Below are 22,065 nucleotides of genomic sequence, written 5' to 3'. Positions count from 1 at the left end.
CACTACACACACACTGCGCAAATACTACACACTTGTGTACATCCCATCCACACACAGTGCACAGGTTATGAAAGGACTGGCTGAACATATATTATAGAAAGTTACCTTTATGGCATAAAATACTGTGTGTGATTGTGTGTTTGTATGTGTTGTGTAGACGCCTGCGAGTGAGCCTACAGATGACCAGCTGTCTGAGGATAGTGAAAGTCTCACTTTAGACACATGTCTAGACGAAACCGATACAGACCTTCTTAATATCAGCCGTACTGCCAGGTGCGTCTCGTCTACACCACACCTTAACGTTAGGCCTGAAAGAATTCTGGTGACTTTTATAAAATGTAAACGGACGTATACAACAGCGAGTCCACTACATGCCATACAATTGACAAAAATACAAATAGACATATTGACCTCCAAATATATTAGAACATCAAGGCCAATACATAGAGATGAGCTCAAAAGATCAATGTGAGACCATAGATCAGAATTTCAGCTTTCATTTCCTGAGATTTACTTATAACAACATGGAACATGGCAAAATGGTGCAAACGTCTCCATTTTTAGTTGCTTTAGATGTAAATATCAGGAAATGAAAGCTGAAATTCTGATCAGTCTATTTATCTTTGGAGCTCCAACCTAAATGTCTGCAGCAGATAGCATTAAACAAATGAATCATCTATGTTCTTCCAATACTTTTGGGATATAAATATATTTAGAAAATCTGCTTTACTGGTTGTATAATCTAAGACTAACTCTCTAGACAAATGAAAACGGTACCTTCATTGCACTAGAACACAAGCAAATCCTGCACATTTCTGTTTTTATAATTCTACTGTTTGCCCTGTTGCTGACCTCCTCCTGTCTCTGTAGTGCTGATGAGCTGGAGGAAGCCCTGGAATCTGATGAGCCACGACCCCACAGCAGCATGACACTATGCTCCCAGCCCACTATAGATCTAGAGTCAGAATCACATTACCTAAAACAACTGAGGAAATCCAGAACAGCCAGTGAACTGCTCTCAGACAGGTAGGACTCTGGACACTGGTAATGACAGGAACAAAATATCCTTTTTTCTTTTCTTTTTTTTTATATATCCTACATCCTACATGATATTCTGAGTTGTTGTCAGAGATCAGTAGAAACATAAATTAAAACTACAGGATGGTATGCATATTATATGTCTTGTTTGTTCTGTTCCAGGCCTTATGTCATTGAGGAGCTGATACAATGTCGAGAGTTTTACGCCTCCCAGAACCGGCTGCTTAAACTTCTCTTCGCGCTCTGTAATGTCGTGGCTGCTCACTCTGAGCTCGTGTGCTACTTCATCATCGTGCTGAACAACGTCGTCACGGCCTCAGTCATATCCTTGGTGCTGCCCGTCCTAATCTTCCTGTGGGCAATGCTGTCCATACCGCGGCCTTCAAAGAGGTTCTGGATGACTGCCATAGTGTACACAGAGGTGGGGCGCAAGCTGAGCAGATCATGTTCTAGTGTCCTGCACTGTGCTGTGTTTTAAACTGATCTGAGGTTATATTTAGTGATTTGAAGAGCATTCAATCACAAAAATCCTTACTTTGTGAAGGAAGAGTGAATTTTTACCTTTGATTTGTTTCCCTAGACCAGGGGTCAGCAACCTTAAACACTCAAAGAGCCATTTGGACCCGTTTCCCACAGAAAAAAAAACACAGGGAGCCACAAAACCCATTTGACATCTTAAATAAAGAGAACACTGCATATATCGTTTTTTACCTTTATGTAAAGTATAGAAAAAACTGTAGTGTGTTGTATTTATGAAATGAACTGCTACCGAGTAAACGAAATTTTATTTCTGCAGGTAAACAAAAATATTTTGAACAGTTTGAACTAACCTTAACAAAAAAGACTCTGGGTTGAAGGTTACTTTCAATTAAAAAGTTCAATGTCTAATTGAGTCCTCTTCGTATTCATGACATCAACATTTTAACTTGCCGACTGCAGCAAACCAATAATGCGTCTGCTTCTGTGTGTCGGATTTCGCAAGTCGGCAGTTATGACGCATATTTTGAGCGACAAACAAATTAAACACGGTTTATTTTAATGTTACAAGAGCATCATAAATCTTAGAATTTAGAATTACATTTTTTAAAAAACACTAACTAACTAAAAAATAAAATAAATTTAAATTATTTATTTTCCAAATCTACAGGGAGCCGCAGCAGAGGGATGAAAGAGCCACTTGCGGCTCCGGTTGCCGACCCCTGGCTTAGAGCATCTTAGCATTCAGTACATTTCTTGCCCTGGATGCGAATAAACAAAACATAGTTTCAGCCTGTTCTATTGTTTCCAAGGTCATGGTGGTGGTCAAGTACCTGTTCCAGTTTGGCTTTTTCCCCTGGAACAGTGAATATGAGATGAGACTAAACGAGAACAAGCCCTACTTTCCTCCACGGATCCTCGGTCTGGAGAAAACTGACAACTACATCCGCTATGACCTGCTACAGCTGCTGGCCCTTTTCTTTCACCGTTCTCTGCTACAGGTAACCCAAGCGCTTCCCACTCTCCAACATAAGATGTGTAGCTCTCATCTCAGGAACTGTACAGTCTTGTAATCAGGAGATCGTGTAAGTTCAGAGTGTCCCTGTCTTTCCTTCTCAGCGCTATGGGCTGTGGGACCAGGAGGGACCTCTGGAGGAGAAGAGCACAGAGGAAATTAAGAAGAAAGCTGAAAAGTTGATAGAGGACAAAACGGTCCAGCCTGATGAGGCCGATCCTCAGACAGACACAAAGACTGAAACCCAGACAGAGCCTGAGGAGGCCCAAAATGCAGAAATAACACCTGAACCTGAAGAGCCCAAGAAAAAAGGTGGTCTTCTGCGCTTCCGTAAAAAGAAATCCCCAGACAAAGGTAATCTAAAGAAGGAAACTTCAGAAACCTCACTGACCTCATTAGTGTAATGGAAAACAGTCTATGTCTAATTTTAGCCTGCTCTGTTGCTTTAACACACTTTAAAGTTGTACGTGTTGCTTTATAAGACGTATAAAGTAGTCTTTTATCTATCCCAGAGGCCACAGCAAAAGAAACCAAGAAGAAGAAGAAGAAGGCAAAGGGTCAGCGTCGAAAGGAAGCCAGTAAAAAGCTAAAGGCTTTTGGAGAAAAACTCAAAGACTTTTTCATCTCGGCGTAAGTAAAACTCTGGTTCATTTACTCTGTATCGATTGGCCTAGTTACGATACTGCGTTAAAACAACTGCATGTTTAAAAATGTAATACCCTGATGAATACAGTGTATTCTACAGTGACTTCCTTCTCTCTCTCCCTTTTTTCCTTTTCTTTCTCTCTTCCAGGGTGAGGAACACTTATAAGCCAACGCAGATGTTCATCCACAACATCCTGCATACTGAGTACCGAGCTGCCACTGATGTCTACGCTCTGATGTTCCTCACTGATGTGGTGGACTTCATCGTCATTGTGTTTGGCTTCTGGGCTTTTGGAGTGAGTACGAATGTATTTACTCTGCTTCTATACTGTACTCTTATATCAGCACAATGCATACAATCATGCCTCATACAGCTCAAGAGCTTTCACTGTTCACACTGTTCACTGTTCACCTCTGTGACTTTGAGCGTGGTGCGGATGTGTTTGAGCATTTCAGAAATCTGCTGATCTCTTGGGATTTTCACACACAACAATCTCTAAAGAATGACACAGAATCACAGAGTGACTGTTGGCCAGGCTGGTTCGAGATGATGAGAGGGCTGTATGACTCATGTAACCAGAAAAGCATCTCAGAATGCATAACATGCAATAGCTTGAGGTGGATTAGTTCCAGGTTCTCAGTAACATTGGCACATGATTTGTGTCAGCATGGATAAGGCATTGGCTCAAGAAGCTTTAGTATGTTTATTGATTTTATTGTATTTTCTTCTTTGCTGGATTTATTTGGCTTCATATGTTCAAAATGTCCTGTTAATACATCAGTTGCACTACGATACCCATGACACATACCCATACCCTAAAGCCTATCATAAATGGTCACTTCTTATCGTATCTCTAAGCTCGAATAAGAATTTCCTTACTTACTGACTTTCTATATGCCTTTAGAGCATGTGACCAACACAGAGCCAAGAGGGTTCAATTCCTGTCAAAAATATTCAATTCAATTCAAGTTTATTTGTATAGTGCTTTTTACAACAGACATTGTCTCAAAGCAGCTTTACAGAACATAAACATAGAACAAAAGGTTAATATAAAGAATAATATAAAGATTAGTAGAATACAAAATTCTTCTTAATATTAGATATATTTAGTTCACAATGTGTATGTATTTATCCTCTATGAGCAAGTCTGAGGTGACTCAGGCAGCAGTGGCAAGGAAAAACTCCCTTAAATTGGTAAAGGAAGAAACCTTGAGAGGAACCAGACTCAAAAGGGAACCTCATCCTCATATGGGTGACACTGGAGGGGGTGATTATAAATATACAGTCAAACAGTGTTGTATTGTTGTAAGGATCACATGGAGTTCAGATCTCCTCATAGTATCGCAGAGTCCAACTGGAGCTGGTAGATCTGTAGATGTCTCAGGATTCTCAGAGTCAGCCTCGTCTCAGTGGAGGTCCAAAATCTTCATCGCACAGAAGACGATCGGAGCTGGTACAATGTCTGGATGCCTCAGGATGGGTAGAAAGAGAAATAAAAAATAAGCAAGCAAGAACAAGCCTACGTGTGTCGAGTGTGTGATGAAGTGTGTGATTTGTGTCTCAGAAACATTCGGCTGCTGCAGACATCGCCACCTCACTTTCAGATGACCAGGTCCCTGAAGCGTTCCTCGTCATGCTCCTCATCCAGTTCAGCACCATGGTGATCGACCGCGCTCTGTACCTGCGCAAGGCTGTGCTCGGAAAACTCATCTTCCAGGTCATCCTAGTGCTGGGTATTCACATCTGGATGTTCTTCATCCTGCCCGCAGTCACTGAGAGGTGAGAAGTTCTACTTTGATTCATGGGATGCCTGATGAAAGTGCCAGGGATTAAAAGAATCTAAAATCGCATCACTGGGACCTCAACCGGCACATGAAAATGAATGGGTCACATTTATATGCTATAAATCAGAGATTTTAGTTAAAGAGATAATATATATGTGTTTATTATGTTTAAATCGTTCATTAATATTAATGTCTCAAAAGAAAGCCAAAGAAAGAAAGTTTTCTCTTGCACCTCCAGTTCATTACATTATAAATTCATGAAAGGCTCGCTCGATTGGCCAGAGTAAAGATCAAGGGTAACAATCTGAAAATATTTCAGGAGAACTCATGTCATCTAATACAGTTTTCTTTCAGATCAGCCCAAAAGTGAAGGAAAGGAGCTACAGTATTTAAGTGTATAAACGTAAAGAGGATGAAATAAAACGCCAGATATTTGAAAACGAAAGCCTCAGAGGAAACGCTGTAGATTTTCTCTTTAATGCTAAACTTAAAAAAGAAAGACACCACTACTCTTTCCTCTTCATCTGTGCAGGATGTTTAGCCAGAACTTTGTGGCCCAGCTCTGGTACTTCGTCAAGTGCATCTACTTCACACTGTCTGCGTATCAGATCCGCTGTGGCTACCCCACTCGCATCCTTGGAAACTTCCTCACTAAGAAGTACAACCACCTCAACCTCTTCCTCTTTCAAGGGTGAGACGTTGTGTAATTGTAACTGTGTTTTTCCCCCCAGCTGTCAAAGAGGCTGCCAAAGGAGCCATCTGTGGTCGCAGCTGCATTGGTTATGTTAAGCTATTCTTTGAGCACATATTTCATTTCAGCTTCTAGCAGGCATACAATCAAAGGCTACATTAATATAGCATAATTACTTTTGGCATAAATGTGCCATGGCCAGCAATTTAATAATAAAAAAGATCAAAAAGATAAAAGACCCTCATGATATATTATGACATATGACATGCTGACTAAATAGAATTAGTCTGTGATTAGGTTTTAAATAAAATAGCAACAGACGTGTGTCTGTTACTTAGAAACGATGCAAGACGCAATGCCATTTCTTTTTAATTACTCTCTCTTGATTATTATTGAGGTATTTTGCTGAAATATGTATATCGTGTGGCTCCATGTTGCTCCCAGGTTCCGCTTGGTTCCGTTCCTGGTGGAGCTTCGGGCAGTAATGGACTGGGTCTGGACCGACACCACTCTCTCTCTCTCCAACTGGATGTGTGTGGAAGACATTTACGCCAACATTTTTATCATAAAGTGCAGTCGAGAGACTGAGAAGGTATGGAGGCACAACAGCGTTTGTGTTATGTCAGTGTTTGTCTGTTCAAAACGTGCAACTTTGCTGTAGGAATAGAGTGAGTCACAGCTAAACCTGTTAGTGCTTATGGTATCACTACCTTTGGCCTTTGGACTGATCCAACAATATAACCATACCAGGCTTTTTTATGGTCTAAAACAAACAGAATTAAGACATCAGCTAATTAACACCAAGAATTTTTTTATTTGTAGAACAAACAATAAATGTGTTTACTGGAGACACTTGACAGTTTGTCAAGATATCAAATCACAATGTTTTCATTCCAGAAATATCCTCAACCAAAGGGCCAAAAAAAGAAGAAAATAGTGAAATACGGAATGGGTGGCATCATCATCTTTTTCCTCATCTGCATCATCTGGTTCCCTCTACTCTTCATCTCCTTGGTCAGATCAGTTGTGGGTGTGGTCAATCATCCCGTGGATGTAACTGTGACATTCAAGTTGGGAGGTTATGAGGTAATGAAGTCAAAGCATAAGTCTATCCAACACTAGCAATCCTGACCCCCCACTAACACACCAAACTTTATGAGCAGACAATTATCTAACGTTCACTAGTAAGTAGCTCCAAACATTCCTCCACAAACAAATCTTATCAAAAATAAAAAACTAACTTTTATAAACATACCCCAACATTCTCCACTAGATAAACCCTAACGTTTATCAACACACCCCAACATTCTCCACCAGATAAACCCTAATGTTTATCAACACACCCCAACCTTCTCCACTGGACACACCATAACCTTTGTCAAATCATCTCAACGTTCTCCACCAGACAATCCTAACATTCACTGACACATCCCAGCCTTCTCCACCAGATAAACCATAATGTATATCGACAACCCCACGTTCTCCACCAGGCAAACACTAGCGTTCACTGACGCACCCCAATGTTCTCCACCAGACAAACCCTAACGTTCACTGACACATCCCAACGTTCTCCACCAGACAAACCTTAATGTATGTCAACCATCCCAATGTTTTCCACCAGACAAACCCTAACGTTCACTGACACATCCCAATGTTTTCCACCAGACAAACCCTAACGTTCTCTGACACATCCCAACGTTCTCCACCAGACGAACCTTAATGTATGTCAACCATCCCAATGTTCTCCACCAGACAAACCCTTACAGTTTTCATTTTCCAGCAAAGAAACCTTTATGTAAAGTTTCTGAACACACCCCAGCATTCTGTAACATGCTTTATTGCTCACTTACACACACAGCAACATTTTACAATAAATAAATCCTAACATTTATGAATACAACCCAACATTCTCCAACAAACCCGAATGCTCATCAGCACACACTAACATTCTAACCAAACAAAATCTCATTCTTAAGGCTTTACACTAAAATTTTCCAGCAAATAACCTGTTCAGTGACACACAAACCTAATGCAGCGTATGTATATAAAACATCAGACATTGATGAACTGTACACTAATTGCTCTGTTCGATATTTCTAGAAGCTTAATACAATGAAAAATCTGCCTGTCTCACCAGCCCCTGTTTACCATGAGTGTGCAGCAGCAGTCCATACAGCCTTTCACAGAAAAGGGTTATGATCATCTCACAGAGCAGTTTGGGAAAAATGCTGTGAGTGTTGCAGTTCCTCTGTCCTCTGTATGAGCCAGTCATGACTGGAAACCTGCATTGTTTAATCATTTTACATCCAATAATACAATCGCATCTTTTTCACACAGGTGGCCATGCAGTTCATAACACTATACAGCTACGAAGACATTGTAACAGCCAACATCGAAGGCAGCTCTGGCTCGGTGTGGAGAATCAGCCCTCCCAGCAGACAGGAGTTGATTAAGGAGCTGCTGACCAGCCCGGCAGACATGACCCTGCGTCTAGCCTGGAACTTTCAGAGGTCAGTGAGAGCACTACAGCTTCCCCGTAGCACAGATTCTTCAGCTTATATACAGATATTTGATATCCATTTTTGTCTGTGTGTTAAAGGGACTTGGGGAAGGGTGGAACCGTGGAAAACACTTATGACAAGCACTCTATTAGTTTGGAGCCTGGAGACCATGTGAGAGCAGACCTAGCCTCACTGCTGCTGGGAAATCGCACTGAGCCTGTGTAAGTGTCGAACAATGATTAGCCTGCTACATGCTTGTGTGTGAAGTATTTTTAGTTCATTATGCGGTTCTTTGTCTCTCCCCTATTAGTCGAGTGCATCACATGTTCCCCAACTACATTAGAGCCCCAAACGGAGCTGAGGCCAAGCCTGTCAGCCAGCTGTATGAGGGTAAGTTGACTGATTAAATAGATGAATCTTTTAGACAGATTAAATATACTTAGACATGTAGATAAATGTGTGGAATAATTGTTTTATATATTGTATGATGGATGTATGGGTGGATGGATTAAAGTGCTTGGGGTGGATATAATGTTCTTGGAAAAATGGAAAGATGGATGTATATCCGAGATTTGTTGGCTGGTTAGTCGGAGGGATGGTTAGGTGGATGGGTAGACGGAGGGATGGTTTGGTGGATGGGTAGACGGAGGGATGGTTAGGTGGATGGGTAGACGGAGGGATGGTTAGGTGGATGGGTAGACGGAGGGATGGTTTGGTGGATGGGTAGACGGAGGGATGGTTTGGTGGATGGGTAGACGGAGGGATGGTTTGGTGGATGGGTAGACGGAGGGATGGTTTGGTGGATGGGTAGACGGAGGGATGGTTTGGTGGATGGGTAGATGGAGGGATGGTTTGGTGGATGGGTAGACGGAGGGATGGTTAGGTGGATGGGTAGATGGAGGGATGGTTAGGTGGATGGGTAGACGGAGGGATGGTTTGGTGGATGGCTAGACGAGCTGCTTGGATCTTGTAGTGAAGCTCCTGCTATTTTGTGCTAGGAGAAGAGGAGGGCTATCAGGACGTGACACTGTCTCTAATGAGGGACGGCTCCCTGAATGGCACTGGAGCTCAGGAGTGGTGGGACATCAGCATCGCGGACTGCGATGCATCTGCAGGAGCCTGCGGGGTTTTACCCATGGTCATCTTTAATGACAAAGTCAGCCCACCCAGTCTGGGCTTCCTGGCTGGATACGGGTAAGCAGCACTAGTGTGTAATCAGAACATTCACTCAGGCCACTTCTGATACAAAACATTAGTAATGTGCTTAACCAGTCAGTGATCAAATTAAGACCATCGGTGAAAACACATACGTTATTGTTCATGTGATCACTTCTGCTCTCCTTTATAGTCGTGACAATGTTTAGCATGTCTTGTTTCCCTGCTGCAGGATCATGGGACTGTACGTGTCAGTGGTTCTGGTGATCGGTAAGTTTGTGCGCGGTTTCTTCAGTGAGATCTCTCACTCCATCATGTTCGAGGAGCTGCCGTGTGTCGACCGCATCCTCAAGTTGTGCACTGACATCTTCCTGGTGCGTGAGACGGGCGAACTGGAGCTAGAGGAAGAGCTCTACTCCAAACTCATCTTCCTCTACCGATCACCAGAGACTATGATCAAATGGACCAGGGAGAAAGAAGACAACTAGACTCCCGCTTTTCTGACAAAATGGCCTTTTAGCAGCGACGCTTACTGCAGGACTGTCCTACGTAAAGCACTTCCCTTTAGGACTTTTAGGATCCTGCTGGTCCTGCGGAGCTTCAGGGTGAACTCTCAGCTGTGATTTTTGCCAAGTCATTTAACAGCTGTAACAAGTTTGGCGTCCATAATAATTTTATTCTTGATGCTGGTCAGCTGTTTTGACCGTGTGAATGAGACAGAAGTTGGGCTCTGAAACTTAAGCAAACTGGGGGCGTGTGGATTTCTGTGCATTGTGGCTGAGCAGTGTTTGGACTAAACTTAGGCCTAAACAGCCTTACTGTCTGAACATGACTTTATACCTAGTCCTAATTCTGTCCTCTGTGCACAAACACTATTGTAATGTACTCCTGATCTAATGAAAATGAACTTAAAACTGTTTACATATGGAATGCAGAAAGACACGTTTAAAATGGTTATTTGGGGAAAAGGGAAAATTCTGGAAGTCAAAGACTTTTTGGTGCAAAAAATACGGCTGTTACGTTATAGGACCGATTCATTAAAAACGTCTAGCGTTCCCTATTCATAAAGTGTCAGACATTTGCCTCTTAAGTTTTACCCTGTAGCTGCAACACTAATGTAGCTGACAAGGTTTTTCCCACCTTACAGTTGAGCTATTTCATCATCCTGTTTATAGACGCCATCACATTACATTATTGTGTGTTCTAAACATCTGGATGCAACTTGAGAAACATTTCCAGCCAAACGTTTTGGGTGAATCACGACCGTAGTTACTTTGTCAGCTACTTCAGTCTGCAGGGCAGAATTAAAGAAGGAAACATCAGACATCTTTCAACTGACTGACTGACTGACTACTGGGGCATGAAGGGGATTTATTATTTTATTTTTTTGCCAAATTGACTGACATTCGCTGTCTGTTAAACCATCACTGTAACATGACTGTGAGGTTTTCTTGGCAGTGACGTCTTCATCTCGTTTTACAAGTTTATTTTTTCACTTAACTGCCATTTAGCTACAATTGTGCCAATCAACAATGGCTGGATGGTTTATTTTACAGGTTAAATGTGTTTTAAAAGAACTTTTCTCTTTATATTTATTCATATGGTCATCATTTTATACTTTCAAAAAATGTGATTAGTGAAAAATTCTTGGTGAGGGACATTTTTCTGATTTAGCACGTGTATCATTAAAATCAGTGAGGAACGCCTGCATCACGATTCCTGCCTCCGTACAGTCGCCGTTCTGTGGCAGTACTTACTGTAACTGCTGAAATTTACTACCATAATAAAAAAAAGTGATCAATAAAACATCATGTACTTTTATTAGAAACAGTCAGAAAAAAAAAAACTGCAGAACTGGAAGTGCATTTTATGTCAACAAAATAAATTTGCAGTTAAATAAAAAGCTCTGCTGTAAAGATATCTGTGTGGTTAAAATGCCAAATGGCTCCTGATGGTGTGGGGCACTGAAGCTCGCCTGATCTGCTACTCGTCATCTGCTCCGTCGTCTTCTAATAGGAACTCGCTGATTTCCGTCTTCATCGCAGCCCTGTGAAGTAACAGTAGATCAGCAGCATCATATACTGTGCAGAGTCAAGTTTAATTAAAAAGAAGAAAGGGAAAGAAAAGCCCCAATGTGGTCAGCATTATTCACCTCCTCTGGCGTTTCTCTGCCTCAGATGTTATATACGGAGGCAGGGAGTCTGGTGCTGTCTGCAACACAAACATGGATGTGTGGATGAGGGCCTTTCTGCTTTATTGTGTTTCCTAATTCTGCTCATTTAACAGCAGTTAACTAAGCAGTTTTTTTTCTCTCTATTGTCTGAACAACAAGGCCAGGGAAATGGAAATCTGACTAAGCCACATTTGTGTGTGATGGTGTACTGTGTACTGTACTGTGGTGTTCTCACCATGTCTTTAACAGTCAGTCTGCAGCTATAACACAGGAGACTCTTCAGGTCTGTAGCTACAGGAACCCTGAGTGTCGAACAACAACAGTAGATATCAGGAAAGAAATAATGACTCGTTTATGTCAGTGATTTGTGCATGTTCATGTGTTTCCTGTCCATAATACAAGTGAGATTGTGTCATGTGAAGAGCGGAATATAAACAATACTTACATGAACAACTAAACTAATAATACAAGCTTGAGTGTGGCTTTAAGAAGAACAGCCAAGTATCTCTCTGTCGGTTTCTGTCTCTCTCTCTGTGTCTCCCTCTTTAAATTTCAACAAGCTTTATTGGCATGGCCATATACATATTCAGTTCTCTCTCTCTGCTCTGTCTCTCTCTCTCTGCTCTGTCTCTCTCTCTCTCTCTCTCTGCTCTGTCTCTCTCTCTCTGCTCTGTCTCTCTCTCTCTGCTCTGTCTCTCTCTCTCTCTCTCTCTCTGCTCTGTCTCTCTCTCTGCTCTGTCTCTCTCTCTCTCTCTGCTCTGTCTCTCTCTCTCTCTGCTCTGTCTCTCTCTCTCTCTCTGCTCTGTCTCTCTCTCTCTGCTCTGTCTCTCTCTCTCTGCGCTGTCTCTCTCTCTCTGCGCTGTCTCTCTCTCTGCGCTGTCTCTCTCTCTCTGCGCTGTCTCTCTCTCTCTGCGCTGTCTCTCTCTCTTCTCTGCTCTGTCTCTCTCTCTCTTCTCTGCTCTGTCTCTCTCTCTCTTCTCTGCTCTGTCTCTCTCTCTTCTCTGCTCTGTCTCTCTCTCTTCTCTGCTCTGTCTCTCTCTGCTCTGTCTCTCTCTCTTCTCTGCTCTGTCTCTCTCTCTTCTCTGCTCTGTCTCTCTCTGCTCTGTCTCTCTCTCTTCTCTGCTCTGTCTCTCTCTCTTCTCTGCTCTGTCTCTCTCTCTTCTCTGCTCTGTCTCTCTCTGCTCTGTCTCTCTCTCTTCTCTGCTCTGTCTCTCTTCTCTGCTCTGTCTCTCTCTGCTCTGTCTCTCTCTCTTCTCTGCTCTGTCTCTCTCTGCTCTGTTCTGTCTCTCTCTCTTCTCTGCTCTGTCTCTCTCTGCTCTGTCTCTCTCTCTCTCTCTGCTCTGTCTCTCTCTGCTCTGTCTCTCTCTGCATTTAAATTTCAACAAGCTTTATCTGCATGACCGTACACAAGTAAGGTGCTGCCAAAGTGTTACAGCAAAGAGCAGGACAACAAAAAAAATTTGATAACATTATCGACAAAACGTGAGTTTTCACAGGAACAGAAAAACAGAGGAACATATTCATCTCTATCATTAGACATGGCTTTAGCATTCATCTGCTGCTGTCTCAAATCTCTACCTTCCAAAAATGATGAAGATAACAGACAGGGAGGTTGTTGAGCAGTGACGTCCACAAGCAACGTGATTACATCTAGTCAGAAGTTAGTCAGAGATGAGATGATGACTCATCAGACAAGTGTTCTGTTCCTCCTGCTGTAGTATTCACACGTTTTACACACTTCCCTTACTGTCATGACCTGGGAAGAAAACAGAAATATGTAGTCTTACTCACTTGGATGTAGAGCAGCAACCACCGTCCCCACAAGCTTGATTCTGTCCCTGACAACAGCCCACATCACTCTGGCCTTTTTCCTCCAGCGTACGACGGGACAGCTGCTCTGACATCAGCGTGGCATGAAACGCAGTGGCCTCTTCTATATAAAAAAAAAACACCACCAAGCATTAAACTTGATGTTAATTACCATCATCTGTACAATGAAAGGAGCTTGACTGTTGAAGGTAAGGTGGTGGGCGGTGCCTATTTATAGAATACAGTTGTGGTGAATATCAACAGGAATTCGAGACAGTGGAACGTCATTTGTACCACAGCTATCATAGATACCATGTATCTTCCCATCTGCTGCTTGCAATTTCTTCGGTTCGAGAAGTTTTCCACAAAACAAAAACCCTGCTTGTATGTCAAATGTTGGAAAAAAAGCCACAGCAAAAATCATGAAAAACTGCAGAATACCAGAAGGCCTGATCATATACAGCATGTTTATTGTGATGTAACATTAAAAATGATACTCGAAAAAACTTCACAAACGATAATGAGCCAGCAGTTTGTGTTGGACTTCTTGTGTTAAAGTAAGTTCAGATATGAACTGTTTCGAGTGTATAGAGAAGAAAATGAAATAAAAGTTCAGGCGAAGCATGTGATGAAGAGACAGCTACTAGCTGTGTGAGGTGATAATAATATCCTCAGGGTCAGTGCTGCAACTTGCCTGCTTTGGTGTCGAGCGAACAGAGGCAGAGGAGGCACTTAGCAGCAGCTTCTGTGCTGGAGCTCTGAGGAGGACACGCTGTGTGCAGCTTCTCGCTTGTTCTAGGAAGAAAATCAAATACCTTCTAACATGGATGTGCAATGAAAAATAACAAACAAACACTGCGTGTGGGTGTGGCCTGGTCTAGTGTCCATGTGAGGTGCACCTAACCTGTACACAGTGCTGACGGTGGACGGGAAGTCAGCCTGGAGTTTAACCACAAAACTCTCAGTGAGTCGCTGGATACTCGCTTTATCAGCAGTCTGAAAGAAAAATAGTACACAAAGAAACGTCAACATGAATCAATGAAACCTAAAGACAGAGTATTTCCTCCTGCCTCCATAAACAGACATATTAAAGACATGGATAAATAATTACATCATTCTACACATACTACAAACCCCCTGTGTGTGCAGACAGCATTACGTGCTACAGTGGTTCGTCTGTAGGATCAGAGCAGACGGGCTAAGCTTCACTCCTCGTGCACATCAGTGCACAGACATGACCCAGTCCCTGGTTCAATGCTTTTGGTAGGTACTGACGTCTGCATACAGGGATCCACAAGTCCAGGGCCGATATTCATAAATACCCTAAGAATGATCTCAGGGAGCTCCTAATTTAAATTAAAACATTTCTAACTAGGAATCTTATCTTAAAAGTGATACAGAGAGGAGGCTGTGCTGAACCCTGTTCCTAGGTATGATACAGTCTTTCGAAGACAGTGATTGGTTGCCCAATAATAAATAAATAAACAAATAATTTAAATAAAATTATTTATTTTATTTAAATAAAATAAATAGATAAATTTGGGGGGGCTTTTTAAATTCTGGTCTATTGTTAGCCTTTACTTTGTCTCTATGTTAAGATATTTCAGACTATATCATGTAGGAATTACGATTATGCCTGTTCATATTAGAGTTGCTTTAAAATCTGTATGTTAAAAATGTAAAATCTATAAATCTCAGTACGTGTCATTTCTGCGCTGTGACGGAGATGTTATCTCTAATATAGTTGTGATCAATCATAATCCCTACACCATCTAATCTTATAAACTCACTATCATTGTTAAATATTGTATACAATATTTAATTAAATTAAATATACAATACATTTCTCCTCCCTCTTCACCTTTCTGCCATTTTCTCCTCTAATGAAGAAACTCTTAAAAGTCCTCCTCACTACTCCTATTTAATCTTAGTGCCTGCTACATTGACGCCTCGTAGCCTCTGATTTACTCTGGACACCGTTAGTCTGGATGAAGTCTTCCTTCAGCTTCGTTGCACGCTCTTGTCTCCTGAGCTCTGATAAACGATGCTACGTTACCGTCCTTCGCCAAATCGCTGGAGCAAAAACAAATTGCGGAGCCTTGACGCTACACTGATGTCTGTGGCACTGTGGCAGTAAGACACACAAAGTGGGGATGTAACCGAGCTGCACCGTGTCCAGTTCCTCACTCCCTCTGCTTTATAGCCCACCATCACACCTCGCTAGTTTGAAAAATGTAGACGATTAAACCTCACGGCCAGAATCACGTACACTCCCGGAGCCCGCTTGCTGCTTTTGTTACAAGACCTTACACAAAATTTATTACGAATAAATAAATAAATAAATGCTCATACTTAGGAGTAATCCTGTCAGGGATTACAAGAATAGTAATAACAGACATTTAGCAAGAGTGAAATATAATAACTTCAGGGAAGAAAAGCTGCATGGCTGCAGAAGCTAGCAGAGAGTAGAGCACTGAGTTTCTCACAGACTCTCACCTTAGTGTCCAATCCTGGGATGAAAACAGACTGCACTTTAAACAGCCTGTTATAGAAGCCGATCTCTTTGGAGGAGTAATCCCTCATGGGGCGCAGTATCACCACGTCACCGTACCGAGAGTCTGAGAAAGCCTGGCAAATAGAGATGGATAGATATTGACTATGGCTCTGTATCTGGTGTGAGGCAGCGTGAGCAGCATGAGCAGTTAAGATGTTGCTCAGGGGCCTAATGCTGGCTCTGTGGCAGAGATCACAGAACACTTTCGTGTGTTATGATGATCTTATTTTTGTGGTTGTTGACTTTTACAGAGCCAGTGCACGTCCTTTGTTATATGACAGCGTTATGTTGTTACAGTACATCATGCCAAGACACATAAAACCTTATTATCCAGGTTACTTCATAAAAGAGATTCAGACCAATCACAGACCACATGTAAACAGTACTAGAGTACATGGTATGAGTACTTTATTCGGTGTCACTCTTTATTTATTAATGGCTGTTGCACAGGAGTAGTGTTACAGTGGAGCAGATCTTACTGTTCAACACAAGGCTCTCAGTACCACATGTCTGAGTATCCAATAATACATTCAACAGGCTGCATAATAAAGCAGGCTGTTGGACATAAAACATGGATTCTAATAGATGAGGCATAATAAACCTTCACTCTCTCAAACAGGGAGCTTCGTTTTAACAGTTTTCCAGGAACTGGTTTTCACTAGCAATACTACGGTGTTGAACAGAAGATAAGGACAAAAACTTCAAGACAATCGTCTCTTTCTCTCTGCTTCACTTGCTCCCTCTCTTTGTCTCTTTCTCCCTCCACCCCTGCCTTTCTTGGCAGTTCTTTGAGAGATCTGGCAACCCTGAACACCATCAACAGTCTGGACAGACTTCACTATTAATAGCTATGTTTCATTTTGTTTTAATTATATCAGTTACAGCTGCTTTAGCTCAGTTGTCCTGTTGTCCAGGAGTGTGTAAAAACACGTCAGGTCTGTCTGAGACGCTTTGATGTGGAGCTGTGATGATTTACACATGCAATATGCATAGTGCTAATATATATGCTAATGTTAGCTATAAAATTCCCTTGTTTGTTAGCCAATGCATTACTACAGATGGTTAATTAATATTATTTAATTAGTCCTGTGTGTTGGCATGCACACACTCACCGTATCAGCTGACAGAGCTGCCCCTCGTCCCAGGGAGATGTTAGTGAGCAACTTAATGGCCAGACGTGTACAGCTGTCTCCCATCATCACCTTAGAATAGCCGTTTATCCGGGCAATATACAGTATCAGGTGCTGCCTACACACACACACACACACGTTCGATCACCTTCAGGCATAAGCATGCTGAGCTGGACCACAGAACATGGCTTTAATCTTCCATAATCCAATCTTTAAAGACTAGATGTTAACAGACTGATAGTTAACAGAACTAATAAATGGTTTCTTTATTGCTACACAACCTCTTTGTGTATTGCTACACAACAATGATGTCCATGCAGTTTGGCATGTTTAATTGTGTCTAATTAAATTTTGACAAACAAAAGTTTTAAAAAAAGAGAAGAGGAGAATTCTCATTTCTCTTAGGTAGGACATCACTTTTGGCCTCTACTCTATCTCTAATGGATGTCCATTTCTCTATCTATATATCTTTCTGTTCCTCTGTCTGTCTATCTATCCATCTGTCTATCCAACTATCGGTCTCTTGGTCTGTCCATCTGTCTATCCAGAAAAAACCCTGACACGCCCTCATTTCAGATTAGCATATTCGGCTTTAGCAATCTTCCGGACCCTGGAGAAAGTCTTGAACCTGCCTCTCTTTCTCACACAAGCTCTCAATCACTTTGGGTCTTCTCATTAAACTTTGCAGGCACTCTGAGTTATTGACTGAAACTGAACTCAGGGCATACTTCAAGGCCCTGCTTTTCCCTGATGACTCAGACGCCACCGACAATGAGAGAGAGAGGTGTGTGTGTGTTTGCGTGTGTGTGCGTGTTGGGTGGGTGGGGTAGAGACAGATGGGGAGTATCATGGAGTGGAGACAGCAATATAAGTGATGAAAAATTAAAGACCTGCCTCACTATTGTGCTATTAAAAGTCCCTGATGTAATTCAAGCGCTGGAACGGAACGCTTAAGGAAGCTGAATTAAACAAAAGGATTCCAGAAATAATCTTTAAACTTCACAAAGCCCACTTACTCATTTTAATAGGGACAAAGCAAAAAGGTTTGTTTTGAAAAGTAGAAAATTTAAGGGCAGAAAGTGTAAGTCTAGTGTTTACAGGCTATTAAAGTGAGAGATGGTTGAGAGGGCCTTGTGAAGACTAACACACTATTATTACTGCTATTAAAACAGCCATTTATGATGGAGACAAAAGGTTTTGCAGTTAAATGGAACCAAAAAGCCAGGCAGATATTAAAGTACACTACTATACTAAAAGGACACTCTATTCCCAGTTATTGGAGATGATCTCCCAAGTATGCACTTTTTATGTCTTTAGTGTGTATCTTTCACCCCAGAATGGTTCATATATATAAAATTCCAACTAAAAACTGCATTAACCAGAGTTTATTCCATTAGTGCTACATGCTGCACCACAGATGAAGTAATTATTTATTTTAAATGATAACGCAGGTTACTCAAGTTAATAATGTAAACCATAAACATGATATTAAAAGACAAGAAAAAGCCTCTGTTAATATTTCCAGACTTGCATCTTGGATAAATGAAATGAAAAAAGCGTGCTTCTAAAAGAATTAAGAAGGTGGATGGAAGGTGGAAGGTTTATGCCGCAATAATTGCTTCAAGTCCTTAATTTTGTAGTAACATAAGTAAGAAAAATGACATAGTGAATCACAGAAAGTCTTGGTGCTTGGTCCACTACCATGGTAAATCTGTGGTTAATACATTATACTGAATCCCAGCAATATGTCTTTAATGTCATGATGCAGACGGTGTAGTCAAAAAGCTTACCTCAGTGTGTGCAGCATGTCCAGTTTGGCTGTTAAGGTTTTCAAAGATGAGAAAAGTCCCTCTAAAGCCAGTTTGTGTTCAGGTTTGTATGTGAAGGTCTCCAGGCAAAGTCGGCCTAAGGCATCCTTGGATTCCTCCACTGCAGCCTCCCCGTGACCCCGGGTTACCTCACGCCGAATGTGCTGATCCACTGCTGCTTTGTAGCTGGTGCTGGAAGAGGGCTGCTCACGACTACACACAGGCTCAAGTACTGAATCTGGCAGAGTAAAGACCTGAGACACAGCCATGAACACGACACTCCAGCTGTAAGAGCAACTCAAACCCAAACACAGCTACGGTAATAAGAATAAAGGTCAAATGATCGCTCCTGTGTTTTAGAGTTTCAAAAGCTACAACTGCATCAAAAGTATGCTATTTGGGAATATCGGAGATAACGAAGATGATGCAACTGCCTGAAAGGAGACATGGAAATGACAGTCCTGCTCCAAAAACAGAAATAATGAGGCCAAAACAAATGATGTTACAAAGATCAAAGCATTAACAAGCACAGACTTGTAATGAGGGACTGCACTGTAATTAGAACAGGCAAGCTTTTAGAGCTGTGACACTGTTTGAAAAAACAGGAGTTTTCGCTTGCTGATGCCTGAGGTGCGCAGGATCACAGTGTAGCAAGTGGGAACACGATCAAATTACCTTTACAAAACTCAAAACAGTGAAGGGGAAAATACACTCACTGGTCATTTTATTAGGTCTGACTATACAGCTCATCATTCATGCAATGTTCATTAAAACTGATCTCTCCTGAGGCTGGTTACCTGCTCCAGTGGGACGATGTAGTACGGAAATCCAGTCTTTCTGAAAATGCTCTCCAACTGAACTACAGCCTTCTCCCTCTCCTCAGCATTCTGACCACACACACCACCCTCTAGAACAGAGAAAAGATGATCTGAATTACCTTCATTGAGCTAAGAGACACTAATCTGTTTTAGTATTACTGTAACCGTAATTACCATCTATGTAGATAATGCCAGGCATGAATCTTAACTTCTTGGGTGCGTCCCCACTTAAGCCCTGCAAACAGGGTAGCATTTCATTTTAGAAACATGTCTGAAATTAGTTGTACACTGTGTAATACAGCTACGCTGACATTCATTATCAGACATCTTATAAAGTGAAGCCATTTTTTTCTGTATTACTTATATTCATAAATTATCAAAAACTAAGCTAGCTTATATGTTCAAATAATAAGGCAATTCTTGTGATATGAAAATGTACTGGTGAATCCCCAGTACCTGAAAAGCTGACTGCTTACCTCTTGAACTTGTGCTAGCATGCAGCTGGATGCTGATCCTCCAGAAACAGCCAGCAGCACCTGAAAGAAATTTACCGAGAACCTTTAATAGGTCATATGTCAAGTATATCGATGATGATCACACTTGATTTATATCCATGCTTGCCTTCTCTCCAGGAAAGATGACACGATTCTTCCCAAGCATGGCTCGGAATTTATGTATGAAGTACTCCTTGAAGCAGCCCCTAAATAAAAACAAAAATAAATAAATAAATACAAAATAAGTAAATTAAAAACAAAACTTAAATAAAATAAATAAATACAAATAAACAAATAAAATAAATAAAAAACAAAATTTTAAAAACAAAAATAAATAAAATTTATAAATAAAATAAATAAATAAAAACAAAATAAATAAACAAAATAAGCAAATAAAAATTAATAAATACAAAAATAAATCAATAAAAACAAACAAAAACAAAATAAACAAATAAATAAAACAAATAAATCAATAAAATATAACAAAAATAATAGAATAAAATTAATTAATTAATTAATTAATTAAACAAACAAACAAACAAACAAACACTAGATATCATGATTTAACTTTTAAGATCATGGTTCTAAGTTTCATAGATCCCAGTTTCTCCATCAGGATGTAAATGGAGTCAACAAGAAAATCTCTTTGAAGAACTCTTTTCTCTTTACCCGTTATGATAAAAGCTCAAGACAGGAGGCTTGATGGGATGGCTTCATGACCCAGTTTAAATCTGTGTGATTTAGAGACTATTTACCTGCAGAAAGCATCTCCCACTCGGATGATGAGCACTGCGGTGAAATCTTTGCACTTCATGCATTTCTTTGAAACTCTGGAGTCAGAAGTTAAACACACACTATAACACTATATTATGTCCACCACATACATCAACGTCAACTATCAACATGACCATAAAGTGTTAAGCAATTTATGTAAACAAACTCACGCAGGCAGAGACTTTTTTTCTAGGTGTCTTTCGTACTCTTCTTCAACCTGACACATGACTAAAGCTTGCTTTTAAAGCAATAAAACATCTAAATATCAATAATCCCGAAAGAAAAACGATAAAATAAGTAATAAAACACCCTAACGAGCCGAAATTGTTAATGTAAATGTTATCATTTACTATCTACATCGACGCTTCTTGATGACGCATTTGCTCCGTCTCGATGGTGGCGCATTTTACTGACGTTGACAAAAAAAATTGTCGGTTAGGCAGTTCTCTTGATAAATTGTTTGTTTGCGTTTTGTTTTGGTCTGATATTTATCACAAACGTTATAATTGCAAGGTAGTATTTTCAGCAATCGTTTACGAAAGTCAGTAGTTAATACGTTGAGATTCGTTTGCATGAAATCGAGCGCGTCTATTGTTTGGGGAAAAAAGCTGTCGCAATGCATTATGGGGAGTGTAGTTTATTAAGGCGATCGTGCCGCTAAGGTGTTTATTGACAAAACTACAACACCCATACAGCACTTCGCTTACTAACTTAACGGTTTGGTTAAAGCTACGCTGGTAATGTTTACTTCTTTGCTTCAACGGCGTGTGTGTGTGTGAGTGTGTGTGTGTGAGAGTGAGAGAGAGAGAGAGAGAGTGTGTGTGTGCTTTATGTGGTCTCTGGACAGATGTGCTATGTAACGCCGTTTGACTTTTATTTTCAAAACACAGGGAGTTGTACAGGTCGAGAGCTCAGTGTTGAGACCCAGAGCAAAAGGGGAAGAAAGGAAAAAGGTCTCTTTGAAGCAGCAGCTGAGAGGAGGAGGGTTACAGCGTTCATCATGGCGATGTTCCGCAGTTTTGTTTCAGCTGCCCAGCTCAGACAGCCTCATCCCCAGCCCCAGCTGCAACACGGAGAGAGTCTGGAGAGCCAGTTTTCCTGCCCCATCTGCCTGGAGGTTTATCACAAACCCGTCAGCATCGCCAGCTGCGCTCATACGTGAGTAACACCTGGATGTTGCACTGCCATTCTTCCATAT

General features: G+C 41.2%; 3 protein-coding genes across 6 annotated transcripts in view; 2 read left to right on the top strand and 1 right to left on the bottom strand.

The window, feature by feature from the left end:
• Positions 1 to 10,245, top strand: part of piezo1 (piezo-type mechanosensitive ion channel component 1) — a 96,218-nt gene extending 85,973 nt beyond the window's left edge. The window contains exons 35-51 of the mRNA XM_060858946.1: positions 158 to 273; positions 871 to 1,026; positions 1,201 to 1,459; positions 2,328 to 2,516; positions 2,635 to 2,884; positions 3,043 to 3,160; positions 3,324 to 3,471; positions 4,741 to 4,955; positions 5,493 to 5,651; positions 6,096 to 6,243; positions 6,549 to 6,737; positions 7,789 to 7,881; positions 7,989 to 8,161; positions 8,251 to 8,373; positions 8,463 to 8,542; positions 9,151 to 9,346; positions 9,540 to 10,245. Coding sequence (XP_060714929.1) covers positions 158 to 273; positions 871 to 1,026; positions 1,201 to 1,459; positions 2,328 to 2,516; positions 2,635 to 2,884; positions 3,043 to 3,160; positions 3,324 to 3,471; positions 4,741 to 4,955; positions 5,493 to 5,651; positions 6,096 to 6,243; positions 6,549 to 6,737; positions 7,789 to 7,881; positions 7,989 to 8,161; positions 8,251 to 8,373; positions 8,463 to 8,542; positions 9,151 to 9,346; positions 9,540 to 9,795 — 2,868 coding nt within the window. The 3' untranslated portion in view covers positions 9,796 to 10,245. The remainder of the gene's footprint in view (positions 1 to 157; positions 274 to 870; positions 1,027 to 1,200; positions 1,460 to 2,327; positions 2,517 to 2,634; positions 2,885 to 3,042; positions 3,161 to 3,323; positions 3,472 to 4,740; positions 4,956 to 5,492; positions 5,652 to 6,095; positions 6,244 to 6,548; positions 6,738 to 7,788; positions 7,882 to 7,988; positions 8,162 to 8,250; positions 8,374 to 8,462; positions 8,543 to 9,150; positions 9,347 to 9,539) is intronic.
• An 865-nt stretch (positions 10,246 to 11,110) lies between these two features.
• Positions 11,111 to 21,329, bottom strand: ctu2 (cytosolic thiouridylase subunit 2 homolog (S. pombe)). The gene is made up of 15 exons (XM_060858958.1): positions 21,038 to 21,329; positions 20,849 to 20,923; positions 20,221 to 20,299; positions 20,076 to 20,135; positions 19,774 to 19,834; positions 19,579 to 19,688; positions 18,764 to 19,035; positions 16,956 to 17,091; positions 15,786 to 15,917; positions 14,194 to 14,285; positions 13,984 to 14,084; positions 13,272 to 13,413; positions 11,716 to 11,782; positions 11,460 to 11,518; positions 11,111 to 11,354 (listed from the first exon to the last, which is right to left on the bottom strand). The coding sequence occupies exons 1-15, from the start codon at positions 21,091 to 21,093 to the stop codon at positions 11,291 to 11,293; spliced, it is 1,506 nt and encodes a 501-aa protein (XP_060714941.1). The 5' UTR covers positions 21,094 to 21,329; the 3' UTR covers positions 11,111 to 11,290.
• A 122-nt stretch (positions 21,330 to 21,451) lies between these two features.
• LOC132838568 (E3 ubiquitin-protein ligase RNF166) overlaps positions 21,452 to 22,065 on the top strand; it is a 29,433-nt gene continuing 28,819 nt past the window's right edge. For 3 of the 4 annotated variants that reach the window (XR_009647652.1, XR_009647651.1, XM_060858961.1), the window contains exon 1: positions 21,618 to 22,025. Coding sequence is in view for 2 of the 4 variants with exons in the window: in XM_060858961.1 (XP_060714944.1) it covers positions 21,715 to 22,025 (311 nt within the window). In the remaining 2 variants the exon portion in view is untranslated. The other variant, XM_060858962.1, reaches the window with a different exon arrangement.

The sequence above is a fragment of the Tachysurus vachellii genome, chromosome 23, assembly GCF_030014155.1.
Source record: "Tachysurus vachellii isolate PV-2020 chromosome 23, HZAU_Pvac_v1, whole genome shotgun sequence".
Taxonomy (NCBI): Eukaryota; Metazoa; Chordata; class Actinopteri; order Siluriformes; family Bagridae; genus Tachysurus; species Tachysurus vachellii.
The sequence above is the reverse complement of the archived record's forward strand: the minus strand, read 5'-3'. Positions and strand labels throughout refer to the sequence as shown.

Coding starts and splice junctions, on each gene's coding strand:
- ctu2 (XM_060858958.1), bottom strand. CDS start 21,093: ATGTGTCAGGTTGAAGAAGAGTACGAAAGACACCTAGAAAAAAAGTCT. Junction 13,414..13,983: donor TTCGCTCGACACCAAAGCAG/GCAAGTTGCAGC, acceptor TTTTTTATATAG/AAGAGGCCACTGCGTTTCAT. Junction 11,519..11,715: donor GACTGACTGTTAAAGACATG/GTGAGAACACCA, acceptor TTTGTGTTGCAG/ACAGCACCAGACTCCCTGCC.